Source organism: Haliaeetus leucocephalus, unplaced genomic scaffold (assembly GCF_000737465.1).
Source record: "Haliaeetus leucocephalus isolate CR32 unplaced genomic scaffold, Haliaeetus_leucocephalus-4.0 Scaffold566, whole genome shotgun sequence".
Taxonomy (NCBI): Eukaryota; Metazoa; Chordata; class Aves; order Accipitriformes; family Accipitridae; genus Haliaeetus; species Haliaeetus leucocephalus.
In genome coordinates, this window is record NW_010973002.1 from 3,923,961 (window position 1) to 3,943,335 (window position 19,375).

The 19,375-nt window shown below is 38.8% G+C and overlaps 1 protein-coding gene across 1 annotated transcript in view; it reads right to left on the reverse strand.

Annotated features, from left to right (window-relative positions):
• The window catches only part of ITGB8 (integrin, beta 8), a 28,195-nt gene extending 22,848 nt beyond the window's left edge, over positions 1-5,347 (reverse strand). Inside the window, exons 1-2 of the mRNA XM_010577619.1 lie at positions 5,270-5,347; positions 2,430-2,604 (exon numbers count right to left, since the gene is read on the reverse strand). Of these exons, the coding sequence (XP_010575921.1) occupies positions 2,430-2,598 (169 nt within the window). The 5' untranslated portion in view covers positions 2,599-2,604; positions 5,270-5,347. The remainder of the gene's footprint in view (positions 1-2,429; positions 2,605-5,269) is intronic.
• Between the last annotated feature and the right edge of the window lie 14,028 nt (positions 5,348-19,375).

Here is a 19,375-nt window from a genome sequence, read left to right on the forward strand (position 1 = left end):
CTGCATACAAATTGTGGTCAGTGACTTCAAGGTTGACACTTCTAAGTATGCAAGTGTATCCTGCAGATAGTTTGTCATATGAGTCTAAAACTACATGTGTACCATAAAGACAGCACAGCCTGAAAAACTCAGGTAAATTATGCTTCAAGTTTATACCAATCTATTTCCAAAGATTTGATGAGAAAACTCAGTAGGATCAAAATATTTTTTTTAAAAAAGAGGTTTTAATATTAAAAAAAAAAAATCCAGTTTTTGGCGTATACAAAACAGAACTCTTCTTTTATTTCAGCACGACAAATGTCTGTCTGTCCTGCAGAACCACATCACATTCTCGTATGCAATAAAAACATTAATGCTTAGGAAGCCACTAAAAGTAGTCCTCACATTTTTCTTTGCCTAATATTCTGTAATGCCAGCAAAAAGAGTGAAGTGACTGGAGTATGTGCAGTGTAGGTTCAGAAATGCATGACTTCAAATTATTCATTACTTTATGTCACCCAAAGTGTGAGCTCATGGAAGAAAAGAGGGAGTAGGATCTTCACATGATGAGTGCAAAATCTAATTATGCAATGAAGATACAGCAAAGGACAGGAGGAAGGGGGACATTATAGAAGAATTATGGAGGTTTTCAATAAAAGCTATCTACACACATTCAGAAACAGATTCACTAAAAAAAAACCTCACCTGAAATGTGACTTCTCTATTCATGACATTTACTAGCGCATAGGACATTGCTAGATAGTGTAATTAAAGTACATGTAACAAAGAACTGACCCAGAAAAGTTAAACATGCAGAGTACTTTCTTCCAACGGTCTCTGAACATAATCCACCTGAAAATGTCAGGATGTGTCTGTATCAGGTCTTACATGAAGAAAACACAATTTCAGTGTGCTGTAACTTATGTGTTTCCTCTTTGCCGATGTAAATTGAATTACTTTTTGTAAATGACGCTTGCAGGTCTCCAGTTTGCATATAGCAAGCTGCTGAGTGCAGCTTTTATTTTTTCCCACATAAATCCTGACAGTTGGGTATATGTAAACAATGACAAAAACCACCAGTATCAAAACAAAAACATCTTTGTCTGCATGATTATACTGTATCAAATTTCTGGTTTGAGGCACAACTATAGCTGCATGTCTGTGTATTTCCCTGGGGAATACAATATGGGCAGGATGTCTATATATCAAAAGTTTTTCTTCTGGAACCCTCAGAATTTCAGTCTTCTGCCCCCCTGATGCAAGAACTTCCACAAAGCGTATGGAACCCCAAACTTAATTTCACTATTTAATGGCAAAAACACTCATTAAACCAAAGTTTAGAAAGCTAAGTTTTTTCTATGAATCCAGTATGCCTTGGAAGTAGATGTGATTACAGACACTTCTAGAGCTAGTTCAGTTCCTGAGACCACCTCTCAGTACAAGGCAGAGCATCAGTCATTTCTTTGGAAGGAGAGTAAGGAAAGGAGAGGAAGTGCTGGTATTACTTTCTCAGTTTTACTAGTATAAAGATAGAAAGCCAGAGTTCCTTTGTGCTTTACACTCATGCAGATCCTTCCTTTTTCCCTTGTAATTGACAGAAAATTATCTTTTATACAGTGAAGATCAGCAAGACACTTTTCCTGCTCACTTGATGTTTTTCTACCAAAGATTGATCCCTCTTAAACATATTTCTTTCTCCAACTATAGTTTGCAAAAGAAATAAATAAATTAAATTTTATGATATGAAACATACCCTGCATCCCTTTATATCACTTTCCACTTCTGCTGTTGGCTACAGCCATTTTAGAGACAGAGAACATGCATTGATTTAACTTGAGTTCAGCTGAGGGCAAATAGAGATAGACTAGAGAATCTCAGATCCATAAAAGGACTTGCAGATTTTATTAGGGCCAGGTGTCTTCACATTTTATAAATGAAAAGTTAGGCAGTGAATACCTAAGTCTCCTTCAGGAATCCAGTCCTTTCTTATATATTGGCTTTGGTGTCTTCATAGTTGTCTAGTCAATGCACTTAAAAGTAATCAAATAATCAAGGAGCTTATCAAACGATGAATTTAGGAATTCTAGCCCTATTTACTTTCAGTAAGGAATACAGTTTATATGCATGTAAGGGAAAACTATTTGTGTAAGTAAGTGGCTAAAGAAAAAGAGTCAAGAAACTACAACAGATAATGGAAAAGACTACCTAAAATCCCTTTTTCACTAATTGCTTGCATTATTCTGACCTTCAGCTGTGTTTGACAGAAACACTTCTTGCTGAAGACCGTACTTGAATATGGGAGCAACACCGTCATAGTCCTACAATATAATGTTATAGCATCATTCTTCAAAATAATTATTCCAGCCACTTCTTCAGAAAATATCTGTATTTAGTAGGACTGGATTTAGTTTAAATTGACTATAATATCAATGTGTTAGAGACAACCCAACCTGGACGCAGTTGGACTGAAACTTTTCCTGGTGTCACTTGTGTATTTGTTTCATGGTCACTGGGTATTGTGACACCAACTGTGGGATTTTCTACAAAATCTGATTGGCAGCCTCTCTTCATTAAGTTGAAAACAGTGTCACAGCGTCCCTTCTGTGTTGCGTCAGCCATGAAATCCTGTTTTATAAGAGACAAAAAGTACAAAACAATCTGAGCTGAAAAAACCAACTGTAATATCTTCAAAGGAAAGAGAAAAACAAAATAATAGTCTTTGAAACAATAAAATATGCTACTATAATTGCATAAATTGTAGAATGAGTTCATGGAAGCCATATGTTTTTAATATGGGCAATGACAAAACATTTAAATTAGAAGTTAAACATAGTTGCCACAATGACTTTTTTCTACAAAGGACAAAACTTTTGTATGAGAAAGAGGATCTTGCACAATCAGAACAAGCTGATTTTGGAGAAAAAGGAAACTACATACTGCCACTATGTCACTAAAAAAAAGTTCTGTGCTATGCTATGAGTTAGTTATACCAAGAAAGTGTCATTCACACAACATAAAAACAGGTTAGTTTTCAGAGGAATCCACTGGTAATGTTACTCAGGCTAATACTTAAAAGTAGCAGCAGAAGTCAGCTTTAGATTTATCTAACCTGAATTTGTCTATCACAGATGTTTAAGTTTTACCCCATACCCTACACCAAATCCAAAGACCAGCTGGACTGTATCATTTCAATCCCCAGAAAGAGGAAACTACGTACTACAGGCCTGGACAGTTTAAGATGCCACCAACATAAAAAAGCCCTTGTAACAACAGAAGAGTGATTAGCAGTAGGATGATCTCAGAAGCAGCACATCCTTTGTCGCAGTAAAAGGGCAAAGTTGCCAAAATTGTGCCAACATGATCCGATGCAAAATTCCTTCCTGACCACAAATCTGATGAGTAACATGATCCTGATCATGCAAGGAAAAAAAAGACAAGATCTTTTGTACTGTTTCAAAGCATTGGTCCATCCCAGCCACAGCTGGAGACCAAACAATGGACAATCTCCGATATTTCAGAGGCAGATGGGGAAAATAAACAATCAAAAAGTGCATACAGCCAGCTGTGTATTAGAGAATAAATAGTCATCCAGACCCTGAAAAGACCAGAGAAAGCCCCCGAAGAATGAGACTTGACAGTCATGTGTTTTCCAAGTTCCAACTCATTTTTGTAGTCTACCTCTGATATCTTTTTTCCATAACCTTCTTTAACATAGACAACAGAGACTACTTTTTTAGGTTACTGCTATTTATATACCCTTTTTGATGTATATACATTTCAAAAAGGTAGATTTTTAAACATATAAAGAACTTAGCTACTCTCGTTATTAATGACTGATGTGTAGCATTTTCTGAAGTTCACTGTGTGGGGGTATAAAGTCAAAGCATCTCAAGTGTTCCTCAGGGCTGATTTTCTCATTAGAAACATTGTTTAGATGAAGCAGGCACGCTAAGCTGAAAAATGCTCCTGTAACTTTACTCTGGAAAATTTCTGTCAGCATTAATACGGGTTTTGCCATTCCACAACCATGGACAGGGCATAGGTGAACAAGCTATCAAAGCATGGTCTAAGAGGGTTTGACAAACCCCTGGCTTCCATGAACAGCTCTCAGGATTGACATGAGAAGTGAGGCAAGAGAAGCAGAGCAGAAGTGAAACCTGGTCAAATTTGAGCGCCTGGTTAGAAGGACACCTACTGCAGCTTCATAGCACTGGAAAGCTAGCAAGGGCTGTTCCGTGTTAAATACAGATGTAGCAGGATAAAACTGTGCACTTTGTAAGACAGGACATCAGGCCAAAATAATGGACCACTCCACATTGTAATCCATTGTGCCATCTACACATGCCCTAAGGCTCCTCTTGGAAAACAAGACCTCCATGCCGCTATTCATCCTTGCGTCACTTATCCTTATACTCGTTGCAGACTAAGTTAATCATTCCAAGACACAATATCTCAGATAAAGTTACACCAGTGCCTTACACTCCTCATCTCCTCCAGGTGCACCCCAGGAACTTACCTACCTTCTCTGCTAACCTGAATGCTACTACAGATAATTTGCATGTGACCTTCAAGAGTATATGAGCTTGTAATTGTCAGTGATATTCTTCAAAACCTTGCTCCTCTGAAGTGCTTAAAATGGTCCAGCCTTACTCTAAATCATGTAATCAACTGTTTTTTTCTGTCAAACAAACCCAGAAATTCCCATATTCTTACAGTTCGCAAAGCAATAACAATTTCAGAATAATTCTTGCTACCTAAGATCTATCTTCTGTGATAAGTCTCAGAACTGATAGTTTGAAGTGTTGAAATAAGAAAAGTATAATTTTTTCCATTTGTGACAGGGTCATAATACATGGTGAAGTCAAAGTTAACTCCACTGTTAGTAAAACCTTTTGCTAAAAGCAATAGGCATGTATGTATAGACTTGCTCTGATATATAATGAGGACTTAATATAAATTACTGATAAGTAATTTTGCTTTTGCAGCCAAAACCTGTTGAACTCTCAAAGCTACTATAAGTCTGCTAAAGCTGTCTACAAAGCAGATGGAATGCATTAAAAAGTTCTCACTTTATTTAAAATTACTGCAATTTTCCAAATAAAAGATTGTATTTTCTCCTTTGGAAACAAAATAAATTTCACATGATTTCTCAGGTTCTGTCTCCAGGGATCATTTAAAGACTTTCTTGCTATTTCTCACTATAATTTTCACAGTTAAAAGTCTTTTATCTTTATAAAGATTGGAAGCAGCTAAAATACAAAGTCAAATGTAAATAAGCAAAATGCCATACCTCTTGAGCACACCATCCACACTCTGGACCCAAAGCAAGACACTTCGTGCATGTTACTGCATTTGAAGTGGCACATCTGTTTTCCGCTGCAATGAAATACAAAACCAAACATTCATGATTTATGATGATATGTGGGAATTGCAAAATACCTAATTTTAAACCAAGATTTCAGAAATTACTTCACCAGATTAAAAGTGATGACAACGTATCCAAACAGAAGTAAAACAGAACAAAGGCAGCCCGGTGAGGGAATACTTGCAGCTTTTTTTTTTTTTATCTACAGTCTAGAACTATATGTACAGATTGAATAAACTCCATTCTCAAGGCCAAATTCTTAAGACCCTGATTTAGAATAATTTTGAAGTGAAAGTTCATTCTTGGCATGTACCTTGCTGATTTACTGCCTAACAGAAAAAATTTACCAGGTAGCTTATCTCTTCATAGACATTTTCCTTTTAAGTCATTTACACTTGACTGAGTTATTCATTATTCACTCTGCATGGAACCCAAAATATTTTCTCACCTTCTATAAATATTCCCCCTCTGCATTTTCTGGAATGAACAGTTTCCCAGAAGAGGCAGATTTTTTTTTTCCAGAAGCGAATACAAATTTATCCAACATTACGTGTGTCACAGATTGAAGACACATCATTCCGTACTAACAACTGCAAAAATTGTGCCTACTAACAGGTCTATCAGCAAAGTCCTTTATATCCTTTTCAGATCTTTGTTTTATAGGTCATTGCTTAAGTTACTACTCTTTGCTATGAAACTTTGGCAGTCAGAATTGAGAAGAGGTAGCCTTTTCAAGGGACTTGGTCAACTCAACTTGAACGTCAGCATTAGCGTATCCTTTCAGCACATTCAGCACAAGTCTGTTGTAGACCAGTGTGCCTCTCTACACGAGACAGAATTCACCTGCCAAGAGTTATGCGGAAGGCACATAATATGACTCATCAGTGCACAGCACAGTAGTAGTGCTGTTTAATAACACTGCTTTGTGGCATATTCAGCATGGCATATTATAAAATATACTGGAAACAAAATAAAATGAATTACTGCATACTGGAAAGGCTACATCTGTTAATTGGTCCATTGTGATAATGTGCGCATCATCATATCAAAACAGTTTGAAGAAAGTTTGTTTTTTATCCAAAATTTTGGCTACATGTACTGTCACTCAGATTCTTTCTTTCCAACCTGCAATAATGCAAACCATCTCTCTTTTTAGAGTAATGAGAGCAACTTCTCACAGTGAGAAGCTGTATTAGGAAAACACGTACTAAAATATCTTTTTTTATCTTTATTTAACTGATTTCAGCTATGGATTCAAAGACGAGATCCCGTATCACATGAACAGCTAGTCCTCAATAGGTCACTTTGAATAACTGGTGATCCAAGGAACTAATCACAGCTTGTAAGTTATTAGTAACAACAACATGCATACTATTATCAGTATTAACAAGATAGAAAAACCTAGTAGAACACAATTGCAGCATTATGCTGAGAACATATAGGCTAGTGGCAATCTCATTAACTTCAAAGGTCAGAGCCATATTTCTATTTCATATAAACTGCGGTTGACAATTTTTGCCATGCAGGCAATGTGAGAAAAGAAATGTATACAAAAGGGAGGGAAACTCTTACAGATATGATAGAAACAATAAGCTGCAAAGCAGCCCAGGAAGGTGCTGGAACAGAGGGAAAACTGATTAAAGGGTGGGAGAGGTTGGCAAGGATAAATAAAGGAGGAGTTGCTAAGGAGACAGAAAAGAACAAGACAAAATCCAAAAGGTTTTTGTTTGCTTGTTATAAAAACAAACACAGCAAGTTTGACTTGGATGTGAAATGAGAGCAAGCTCATTCAGCACTGACACGCTAAAACTTCTTTGCATTTGTAAGAAGATGGCAACAGCACTTCAGGTTCTGCAGTCTGAAAGAGCAGACCTGGAGGCCGTTGAAAAAGGTACTGCAAACCACAGGAGAGGAGAACGAGGATGAGGATTCCAGGTAGGTACCGACATGCACAGGGTTGTAGAGCTTGCCACAGAACCCGTTCTAGACCGTACTGGTAAAGCGCAAAGGCACAGGATGAAAAGTTGTTGAAGGAGTAAAAATAAAAGGAATGCAATTGTTCTTGGCACAGAAACATCACTCCCATCTTCAGCTGGATACCATAGACAGCAGAGGTGAAAGGCATTACAAGAAGAAGAGAGTACAGTGATGGATTCAGTAAAACCGTCAAAGGACAAGGAAAGATAGGAATTGCTGATCTGTGGCGTAATAGTGGCTAAAGACCACCATGGGGAAAATAGGGAGGAGATGACATGAACTTTGAAGTTACTAATCAAGTTAACATCCACCATAAGAGACAGAGCTGTTCTGATAAAAATGAATAGTTGACAGGAAGAAATGAGAGACCTGTCTTTCTGGCTATACAGGTAAGGAATAAGTAAAATTAATTCCTGGTCATCGTAATCAGTAAACCAAAGTAAACTGAATAATGAGTTTGGCCTAATCAATTTCCTGCAGTAATGTCTAAGACTCCTTTCTTACAACGTATAATCCTATCTGCATAACACACATGTACCAAAATTAAATGCCACTGACCATGTAACAAAACATTAACATCTTATTGTTATGTGCACTTCCTAAAAAAAAAAAAATAGTATGCGTCTATGTCTTGAACAACTGTACCATGTTTCCAGATGCATTGGAAAACTGACTGAAAAATAGTTGTCCCATTTTTTTTTTCTGTATGGTTAGTTTATTGAATTGAAGCTTGATTTAGTTTATTAATACAGCCTGTCTGGTAAAATATGGGTGGTGGGGAGGTGGTGTCTTTCTAAACCGCTAAGGCAGAAGAAAAGATCTTAAAAACCAATTTGCGTTTTCAGTCTGATCATGGCAGATGAAATGCTTTAACAAATGAGATATACAGTATTGCTGGATGCAAATCTCTTTGCTGATAACTCCCCAGTCTCAAGAGTTCCATTTTCACAACATGAAGTCACAGATTGGCAATTGACAAGCTTGGTACCATTGGCTCAAAAAGTTGATTTTTTTGGAATAAAGAGAAACTTGAAAAAGGTTTATTAATGCCCAAGACACATTCTGGCTACATCACTACTGTAGTTCCCAAGTACGCAGTCCCTTACAGCAGTAACATTTATGGACATGCTTTCATTCACCAAATATTTATTATTTAGTTATAAGCCGACTCTGAAACCATAACTGATTTAGTGTAAACTTCTCAGTGTCTTTTAGAAATCATATGCTAAAGCAAGAAACATTTTTTATGAGTTGGCTCAAAAAAGAACTGAGATTTTTCCTGCCACTTCACCAAAAACAGAGTCCAGACAAGACTGAGTTACTGTTCAGCCAAAACTAAGGGCAAGTTTCTACTGGCTTAGTTATAACTGATGTATGCCAAAAGGTATTTTCAACAAGGGCCAAATTTTGTGCTGGGAACTGCACAGGCATATGCATATAATAAAAAGTGAGTGCAGCAGGTTAAACTGCACTTTTCCAACCTCCTCCACAAAATAAAACCGTGCTCCAATGACTGCAGCTATTTACAGTGATCACAGGTGTGGCAAGCCTGAACTCTCAGCAACAAGAGGGATCAAGGCAAGACAAATATCATATATGTTATAATCATATCCTGCCTCCCTGTTACGAAAATAACTTTATCATGATCAGGGTATTTATCTCAGAGATGGAATAACAATAACGCACACTGGCATTTGAGAGGGGATGTTAAACGGGTTTTCAAACAGACAGCACTTTGTTCAAGTACAGCCAAAAATTCAGATGTACATCAACTTCACTGTTGGTACATGTTTGTGCTGTTTTTGGAGGGTGTACCATTTGTTTTCTTAAAAGAGAAAGCCAAAATATAACTAGCAGCTTATACTCCCTGATCATGGTCCTCAGACTGTTGAACACTAGTCAAGGCAAGAAGACAAAAAATTATCTGGCCTTTAGAGAGCGTTTTTCCTTAAATTCTGTATCCAGTCTTGTTCTAGGGCAGCAATCAGCCAGGCTGTCCCTCTCCACAGATAATGTGACCTTCAGTAACTTGCATGTAGCATCGCTTCTGAGGAAAGTTGCAGCTTTTACACAGTATACTGCAGTTATCTTTACCTTTCTGTCTTTCTTCAGGAGCTAAACATGACTCCTGCAGAGGGGACAGGCAGTAACTGTCCCAGCTAACACAGAGCTTCTCAATTCACTTTGGCTGAATGTGCAGATACAATGAAAAGCATTGTAAAAATGTTACAGAGGGGGAATTTTTTCCATGATTATTGTGTCGGACACTTACTTGCTCAGATTACAAGGAAAAAATGAGTGCCTGTATTTTAACTGCCAATCCTAAAAGCAAGCTAATCCTGGAATTAGGGTTTTTACCCCCTTTTTCCAAACAAGCAATAATTCTCTCTACCCTTTGTGCACATAATGCCATGCTTTAAAAACACATTTTGTCACCACCAGTTTTTCCAAGAGGGTTACAAGGTATGCCTCAGAACCAGCTTTAAGAGGTCCTCAACCTTGCCCAGAAAAGGAGATTTCAGCTTGAAAACTGTACGTCTATTATGTTCATAATAAATTCCTAAGATTACTTGAGCAAAAATACTAGACAACTTTTCTTCCCTCTCCCTTTTTTTAATTACATACTGGATTTGTTAATTGGTTTCACTTCTCTATTAATGGTTGTCCACTTCAGTTTCATTATTCAGACAGGAGTGAAGCTGCACACTGATTTGAAAATATCCTTTACCAGCAAGAGAAGTAGCAGTAAACTAAAACTCAGCATGTAAGAGATGTACGTGTTTGCTAAGAAAGAGAAGATGTGTAGAAGAAAGGTGCAAAACATGACTGGCACTGTTAAATCCCGAGCCCTGAAAAAATACTTCTGTAAACGTAGCAAGTGAGTAAAAGGAAGAATACTTCTGTAAACAAGAACACCTTTTCATTAAAACAAACAAGAAACAAAAAAGCCCCAAACCAAAAAAACCTACCCTAGGCCTTTTTTTTCTACTAGTCATTAAAAAAACCAAAAAACCCCAAGTGTTACAGTGTTCCTAAAAAGAAAAATGGAGTATACTGGAAGAGATAAATCATAATGTGGTTATAGAGAAAATAAGAGGTATAAATGAGACATAAATAAGAAGTATATATACACATCTGGATAAATACAGTGAGACGCATCACTAGCGAGGAAATCCTGACGACTGATATGGACACCCATTCCTACCTCTGCCAATATCCCTCTGATATTTTTGGAGTTCCCCAATTAATCTGCATTACCATATGAACACACTACCCTATGAACACAAGAGGCATTACTGAGAGCGACACTAATGATATAAAAAGCCATCAAAATGCAAAGTAATGCAGCAGTCTGCCTCATTGTGTGAGAGTTCGTGCCTTTGGAAACTATGAAGCAAAATAACCAAGATCTTCCTTTTTTGCTCATTGTGCAAGCTCCAAGTGACACCACTCGAGAGAACTGATGTCGGGTATCAGCTGAACAAGGCAAAGGCAAAGGGGGAGGAGGAAAAGGGGGAGACCTCTGTCAACACAGCATTAGGGAAGCTCTGGCAGAAAAGGACAGTTGTAGCTGATGCTGGAGGACAGCAAATGTATGAGAAGTCTGTTGTGTAATGGCACGTGGTGATGGAGTTCCCAAGCTGTGTATGGACACTTCCGTAATTAGGGAATGATGTAGACACTAGGCTTCAAGGAGGTAGTCCTGGCACCTCTCTGAGCCTGCATATGTCTTTCTTAGCCTCATCTCTGAAAAGTTCCATCACTTACATGAATGCTGCACGTCACTCAAGAGGAAAACTTGGAGAACAGAAGCCTTGCACAGATGTATATAAAGATTTTTGTGTATATATATCAATATAGAGGATTTTTTTATTTTGTCAGAAAGATGCATATAGCAGCGTTTTGGAAAAGGTACTACCCAAAATAGCTACTGGTATAGCAGTTAGGACTCACAAACACAACATTCAAACCACAGCCTCAAACATGACCTTGACTGTGGGAGACAGAGCTATTGACTACTCCAGACTGACTTTGTTCCCAAGCCACAATACAGAATGAAAACAAGCAACGTAACCTTGAAATTTTTCACAACACAATTTTTCTTTCTTGGCCAAATTTACTTGTAGCCTCTCCTTTCTATGAAACTTCCTGCTTTTACAGGAGATGGTTAAATTTTGTTGATGCAATCCATGCATGCAAACAATGAGTCAAAGCCTATTTGGCTTCTGAAACCAACCTATTCTGTCTCTTGCAAATAAAAACATACAGGACAATTTATTCTGATTACATCATTAGAAGAGATTCATTTCCCACAGCCATTAGCTTTTATGGCACAGGTTTGATGGTTCTGTTTGCACAGCTTTGCACCAATAAAAATGCAAAGCATATGGAACCAGAGAGCTTAAATCTTTTTTTATTAAATCCCTTGATTTAAAGGGAACTTCAGGATGCGCGGAGCTGTGTTAATTCCCTTGTTTCTTAGGATGTAACATGGGCACAGGAATCATGATACTCTAGTCATTTCCAGCTGCTAGAATCTCCCTTGGAGTTGGCCAGCTTGGATATAGTCGTGCTGCTTGAGCGAAGCCTGGAACAGCTAGTGCCCTATTTCACTGCTAATTTCATTTCTTGTGTATTAGTAAGCAATGCTAGCAAGTAGCACATCAACAACCTAGAATGGTCAGTATATTCCTGTGTATGCTATAAAGTCTTTACCTAAATATGAGGTCATGATGAATATAAAAGTAGACACCGTTGCCCGCTTAAGAAGTTCAACCACAAATAAAAGACAAGTCCAAGTTGTATCTCTCACCATCTTCTATAGCTGCACTTCCTCAAACCAGGAACCTTCAATCACGTCCCTAATCTACCTTCCTATTGCATATCTAGTCTTCTCCAAATTCTTGCTTTCTGCCCCATAAAAGCACCACGTCTTCCTGCCACTGTGCTTTCATTCACAAACCCAGAAGCAGCACAGAGGGTGGGCAACAGCTCAGAGCCATTTCTTCCCAAGGAGCGTCACCATAGACCGCCTGATCCACAGGTTCTTCGGCCATAGCAATGCAAACAGCTCAATTCACTTTTATCTGTGTACATTGTGAGTTGGAACAAACCTACTCTGTGTTTCAGACTGTAATTCTCAAAGCTGAAAAACTAATGAAACCAGTCCCTCAATGCCTCAATTCTGAACAAAAAATGGTAACCAAATTGTGCTTTTGCAAAAGTTTTTCCTGAAACAAACCAAAAGCCCCAAACCAAAAACTGTGCATATGTGTATATTAGGAAGACATGTCAGGGTTAAAACAAAACACTGAACAGGTAATACACAGTTTACATTCACAATGAGAAAACCTCAAGAATTTAAATAAAAGCTAAGAGGGTAACTGCCACTCTTTAAGGACTTGTAGTCTGTAGAGCACAAGTTTGGGAGGAGCATTTATTCAGCAGGGCTTTTTTAAAAATGTTATTGCCTTCTGGAATACAAAGTGTTTGGTATTTGTTATTTCAGTAATTTGCTTTTCAATAGGGTTTTCAATCTTCAAACATGGTTATTGGCTCTGAGACAAATGGAATGTGGTAAGAACTTTCTGGGATTTTCTTCTAAATTATTTTTGTTACTTTTATACTCTTTGAATGCAGAAACAGACATCATATTTTAATTAACTGTGTGATAACAGCACAAAAGACTCTGAAGATCCCACTTGATAATTAACAGCTGAATTACAAGTCCTTCAAAGCTGAGTTAAACTACACTGCTTTTCTGAATATATAGATCAAAAATGGATGAACACAAAGATCTTCTAAAAGAATACTGAGAAATTAGTTTCTGAAATAGAAAATACATGCATTGTTCACAAACATTCAACCCCCCTCCCCCAACCCCAACCATACCTGCATAGGAACAGACACTGGCCAACCTCCATCTCAGGTTTATATAAGCCTGTTAGTTTTTTGTAATTTGGGGGTGAAGATTACACAAAACATGACCGCAGGCTATAAAATATGCAGACTCGCATACTAACTCTAACTACTGGTGCACATATACTGTTTGAATGCAAGCTTCTGCAAGTAAGTATTCACATATGCGTATGGTCTGCAGGTGCAGTTTAAATGATTTGTAAGGGGGACAGCCTTCAAAAATGCAAATCCTAGATTTTAAACAGGTAGTGGTTTGTTTACTGTTCTGAAGTAATGCCACAACGTTTTTGACAGCAAAATGCAATCCAACAGTTTTCCTTAGATTGGAAGAGCATGCTTGCTGATGCAATTAGTTTTATTTCGGTAAATTTGCATCATTTGTGCCAGAGTGTTAAGTTGTCTCAAATTTTCTTTTTTCCTGGGACTCCTGTTTGTACAAGAAGATGGGATCTTTGTTCAGCTTTCCAGCAAGAAGTTCCCATCTGAGAGAAGCAAGTTGTCCTTAGCACAGTACTAACCTCTGTCACCCTGGAGAGATGAAATGGAAATAAATCGTACCCTTAAGTACAGTAGAACAATTCCAATTCACTTGACCTAATTCCCTTGAACACCAAGAAGGAACAGAATTTATTTTGGAAAGGGCAGTTACTGGTTTAATCAGACTCGGACTACTTCTGTGATGCCATGATATATCATGCAGCTGTATTCATAACACAGCTACAACAACAGCAAAATACAAAAAATATTTAAGTTTTCAAGATTTGAACCCAATGAAATACTGTTGCTAACAACTTAACTCCCAAGTCAGTAGGCAGAGAAGGGGCTGAAGAAAAACAAAAATCCAGCATCCAGGAACATCATTCCACTTGCCTGAAGCTACAGAATTTTCTTCCTCCAATAATTATAGTTAAAATCTGTCTGAATATATTTTGATAATTATAAATACTTCAGACTCATTACTGTCACCACAGGTAATAGCAGGCAGAAACCACTGCAAGCATATGACAATGAAGTCATAGGAAGCACAGAAACATATGAAGAAAAAAGTCAATTAGGAGCTTTGCAAACTTTTGAATTTAGGCAAATATAGTCTCAGCTAGAAGTTGTCTTTTTGGCAGCTTCCTAATGCTGTAAATTCTCATCATCCTGAAACACTTACATTTTGCTCAAGGGGTTATTCTTGTTCTGCCACCAGAACAAGGGGGAATCCTGAATGGCTGGCAAGAAGCTTACTTTTCTTCTTGAAGGAAGGTCCCATTACAGTGGACAGTGAACTAATTCATTAAAGCCCTACTTCCTTCCCCAAAGCTAAACTAAATAGCCCAAGTCCATTTATGTAAACTGCCAAAAGAAAAAAAAAATCTTTTAATAAAGTTCAAGTGCTTAGAGAAGAATAACAGACTATATTCTACCTTGCCTATCATAAATTATGCCTATTTAAGCAGACCAGAAAGAAGTATTACGTCTTTCCACTGGTTAGACAGAAGTCAGCAATCAGTAATGGACACATACAGGAGCTCTGAAAACAGATTTTGCTGGAAAGGAGGACGTAAGTAGAAAGAGGAACACCGAGGCCTTAAGAATTTGATTAGAAAAAACACAAAAAGTTTATTAACACAAAGGAATTTATATTCTTCTCCAGAATTGTGTTTTCAGTACATTCAACTTGAGAAGTCAGATTTATACCAAGATATCTGTATTACCAGTTACAGTAAAAGCAAAGGATAGTTCACATATATGATTCTTGAAAATATAACATATGATTTTAGTGTCATTAACATATTTTAAAAATGCTGAGCAAACTTTAAAGCTCAGGACACAAAGTCATTCCGCTCATCCTTCTTACCCTGACAGAACTCATTAAATCCCAATTGCTGCCTAAGATACACCTATCCTGATACTAAAAAAAGTATGGGTTTGCTATATGAAGTTTTAAAAATGTACACTGGTGATAAATAAAATAATTAATGTATGTAGCGGAGATTTTACTTGTACAATAAGGCTAATGTTTCTTACGTCAGGCTTATTCTAAACAAGTGAGATCCCTGGCTTCTAACTGAGGACTTACTCCCCAAAATGATGATGAAACTGACTTTCTGAAAAAGTCTTGATAAATATTAGCAGCCCATGTCAACTTATGTACAACCAGATGAGGGCTTATTTGATGAAAATTTTCTTAAGCTTCCATAAAGTTCACATTCTGACATCCTTCTGATGCTCTGAGGATGTAAATTAAACTTAGATTGTACTTTAGTGGAAAATAAAATTTATTCATTCAGGCCTCTTGAGTAATGGGGTATAGTTCCTGCTTATGCAGTTGTTGCAGATCCAGCCCCTGAAAGCTTAAGGACCAGAAACGAAGCTACTGCCTCTTCAAACTGCTTACAGAGTATTCCTGCTGCATGCAGTCTTCAGGCTGCCTTCACAACTTCCTTCAGCAACAGCATGTCCTAAATGACATAAAGACAACCTTCCCAGAGCACCAAGAGTATGGTTATTGCTCTTCTAGTTGGTAAACTGCCCATCTCCTCTCTTTTCCCAGTCTTACCCCATCTCAAACATCTGTAGCATGGAAACATTGTAAATACTATAAATGCAACCACCAGCATCATTGGACTTGCAAAAACTATAAAATAAAAAAACCTACCACATAAAACTCCTGAAGGGACATGAAACTGCAACACATTATGAGAGGTGTACAATCTGCAAAGCAAATTTATGCATACCATTGGCATCACATGCTCCTTGGGCAATGTGCAGGTAAGCAAACCTCCCCCTCGCTATTATTCCTCAAAACTGCATCCTACAGCCCTCTCAAACACCCAGGTCGGCTTTCCCGAAGATGGTGCAACATCCCTAAGGAGCAGATCACCCATGCAGGCTCAGGAAATTAAAAATGGGTTTTCTCCTCTTCTTGGATTGTTTTAAGCCTTAGGAAAAGCAGAACTGTCTCAGTGCTGAGTATCCCATACAACACAGCTTCTTCCACTGAGCCCCAAAAGGAAATGGGCCAGCACAGAATGGAAATCAACAAACACCAGTTAAAGCTATCGTGTTGTATCATTGATTTCCAACTTTTTTGTGTGTGCGGGGACATTACCTGACCACCTCTCTTCAAAAATAGTTCTCCCATGGGTGGTTTGAATGGCTTTTCCTATTCCTTTGAGAAGTAACACAGTAACAATTTGTGAGACTTGCTAACTAGAGGGAACACTCATGAGAATCTGACATGACAAGACGGGCAAAACACCAAAGACCCAGATGCCTGGCATCAGAAGTCATGCTATTGGGATAAATCAATTAACAGTTGTCCCTGCCATGATCACAGATCCTCTACTTTCCCCAGACCCCAAACTGGTCTTTCCAAACGATGCTCTAAAGAAGACTGAAAATACCAATTTTTAAAGGGTCAAGGGATTTGTCAACCATGACTATGTAGCAGAATTGTTGTGTGACTGTTCAATTAGGGATAAAGATTTTCACGTCATCCCATCCCTGTGCGCACATCACAAGTAAACTCTGTTTACTTCAGCTTCATACAGGAATGACTACCTAGATATTTCTGAAAGCACCAAATACCTTAGTTTTCAGATTTTAACATAAGTAAAAACTGTTTTTGAGACACTGCTGAGATTTGAACCAATGTCCTCTGTTAACCTTGACCAGTCAGTCATTCCCCACTATTTAAGCCCTACATTTTCCATGTGCTTATACAGCAGATAAAAACTAAAGAGTTTTAACAGTTTGGTTTCCGAGCAAGGCAAGAGAACTGACTGTTTCCACTGAAGTGAGCACTTACACAACTGGTTAACACAGAGCATACACGTGCTCTCGCTGTAGAATCCAGCTTTTACTCAGTTCACTGGTTTACATCTTTAGGAGTTTGTCAGGTTTCAGTGTTCAAATATAAACGTGGGATCTGTAGAAATCACTGTAGAACTAGCTCCATTCTTATGTCAGGTATTTGTTTTAGTTGGCTTAATGAACTGCAAATTTCCTTTGGTAAGACTTACTGAACAAGGGACCCTTTGTAGAAGGTGGCAGCACTAACCTTTTTATCTGAGCTTACAGAACCTTTAATTTGGGACTTGCAACTTTACAGTGTTGTGAGATTTCCTTTTGTGCTCCTCGTAACTCCAACCCCGGGGCCAAATTCTACTTGTACTTATCCTCAAGCAGTAACATCTCAAACTGCAGTTTGCAGAACAAATACCTCAGGTAGCATCAAACTCTCCATTTTTCAGTTCGAAGAGCCACAAATGCTCCAACAAGAACAAATCAACCTGAGTTCCATGTATATTTCATATTAATTCCAGTCTCTTTTAGAACTGGAGATTCAATGCAACAGATATGCAGGTTCTGCCAACTCTGCAAATAAATAAACTGAACTTGCTGATGGCACAGGAACAGCATGATGCTCTTGTCCATGCCCAGCACTGTCAACGCAGAAGCAAAGAGGAGTGGCTGCTTCAACAAAGCTGTGCTGCCAAGTAACTGTACATGGAGTTGCTGCCCAGAGTCTCTCCTGGAGCAGCCTGCAGAAGTTGAAAGAATCCAGGTGGTGCTGCACTGGCTGATAGAGCTATGACAACCAAAAGTAAAAAGCACACGCCACAAACAACAATAATAATACTGAAAAATTTCATGTGTTCATTCACAGAAAAACAAAACACTCTTCTCGCTTCAACTGTGGCTCCAGCCTGCAAAGTGATTATGTATGAAGGAAAGAATTCAGTGTGACTTTCAGCTTTCATGAATTAGCAGAGGTTTCAAATGAAGAGGAAAAAACAAGGTCTATCTGAGTTACGGTCTGCCCAATCTGGGAGCTGTTGTCACAATAAACACGCAACCCATGACGTATCACCCATGTATATTTTCCCTATCAAGCACAACAAAGCAGGCAAGCAAGCATCCTTTGGCGCAAAAGCCCTGTGCACAATCTTCCCCTATGGCATTCTGTTCTCATGCATTACTTGCACCAGTGTGTGCCCAGGAGCTACACTCATGAGCAAGCACAGCACTGCGCTCAGGCACAGAACCATCCTTCCCATAAAGTTTCAATTAGCCTTTCAACTCAATTACACTGCATAAAAAAGAATCTGGGATACTAAATACAATATGTCATGTTTCATAAGAAATTTAATAATACTATATTTTATTTTTCCTATTGACATTTAGTTTGGTTTTGAATTCAAGATATGAAGCCAAAAAAGCAAAATAAATTATCCTATGAAAGTTAACAAATTATTCCATTGTTTTTAATAGCACTGGGCAAATCCCACTGAATTAGGCATGAATTTGTCACATATGCAGTAAAGAACTTAAGGCTAATACATTGTTCCCATTGTAAATCTTATTTTTAGAGGTTACATGTTAACATTTTAAATCAACTCCAGGCTTAAACTTGGAATATGCAGTTATTCCACCAGGGGAAGAAAAACAATAAGGAAAGGTGATTGATGACTTGATCTGCTTTTTCTGACCACTACTAGTTAAATAAGAACCTTTATGAAATACTTGACTAACCCGACAGCTCTGTCTGATCAACCGCCGTACGATCTAAGGTACGTTTGCACAGACTCCTCTCAGCCTGCGCGCATCAAAACTGATGCCCGTGCGTTTGTGAAGCCCTTCCACAGTTCGAGGGGTTGCCCACATTTACCAGAGCCTTTGCCACCACCAGTACCGCAGCTGCCGGGAAACTGCCAGCACACACGAGGTAACGAGAAGACAATCTTCCCGCAACAATATCCATTTTAAACCCTGCCACCAAATGCCATATGAACGATGTAAAAGCGAGTGTTTTCATTCCCCAGAACTGTCCGTCCGCAGTCTGTAACCCCCCCCGGGGGGGGGGTCCGTGCCGCTTCTCGGAGACTTGCAGAGGGTGACCGGGCACTCCAGGACCCGCAGCACCCTGGAGCGCGACGCTCCCCGCGGGCTCCCCACGCTCCCGGGCGGCTGCCACGGCTCCGTAACGGCCGGACGCCCCCGGGATGGGCACTCCAGTCACGGGCTCGCGCTAGCGGTACTCGAGCAGCGTGAAGCTTGGGCCGGGGGCCAGCCGCTCCAGCCCGGCTCCCCCCGCAGGTACCCTCCGCCCCGCCGCCCGGCAGCTCCGCCTGGCCGGCCGGG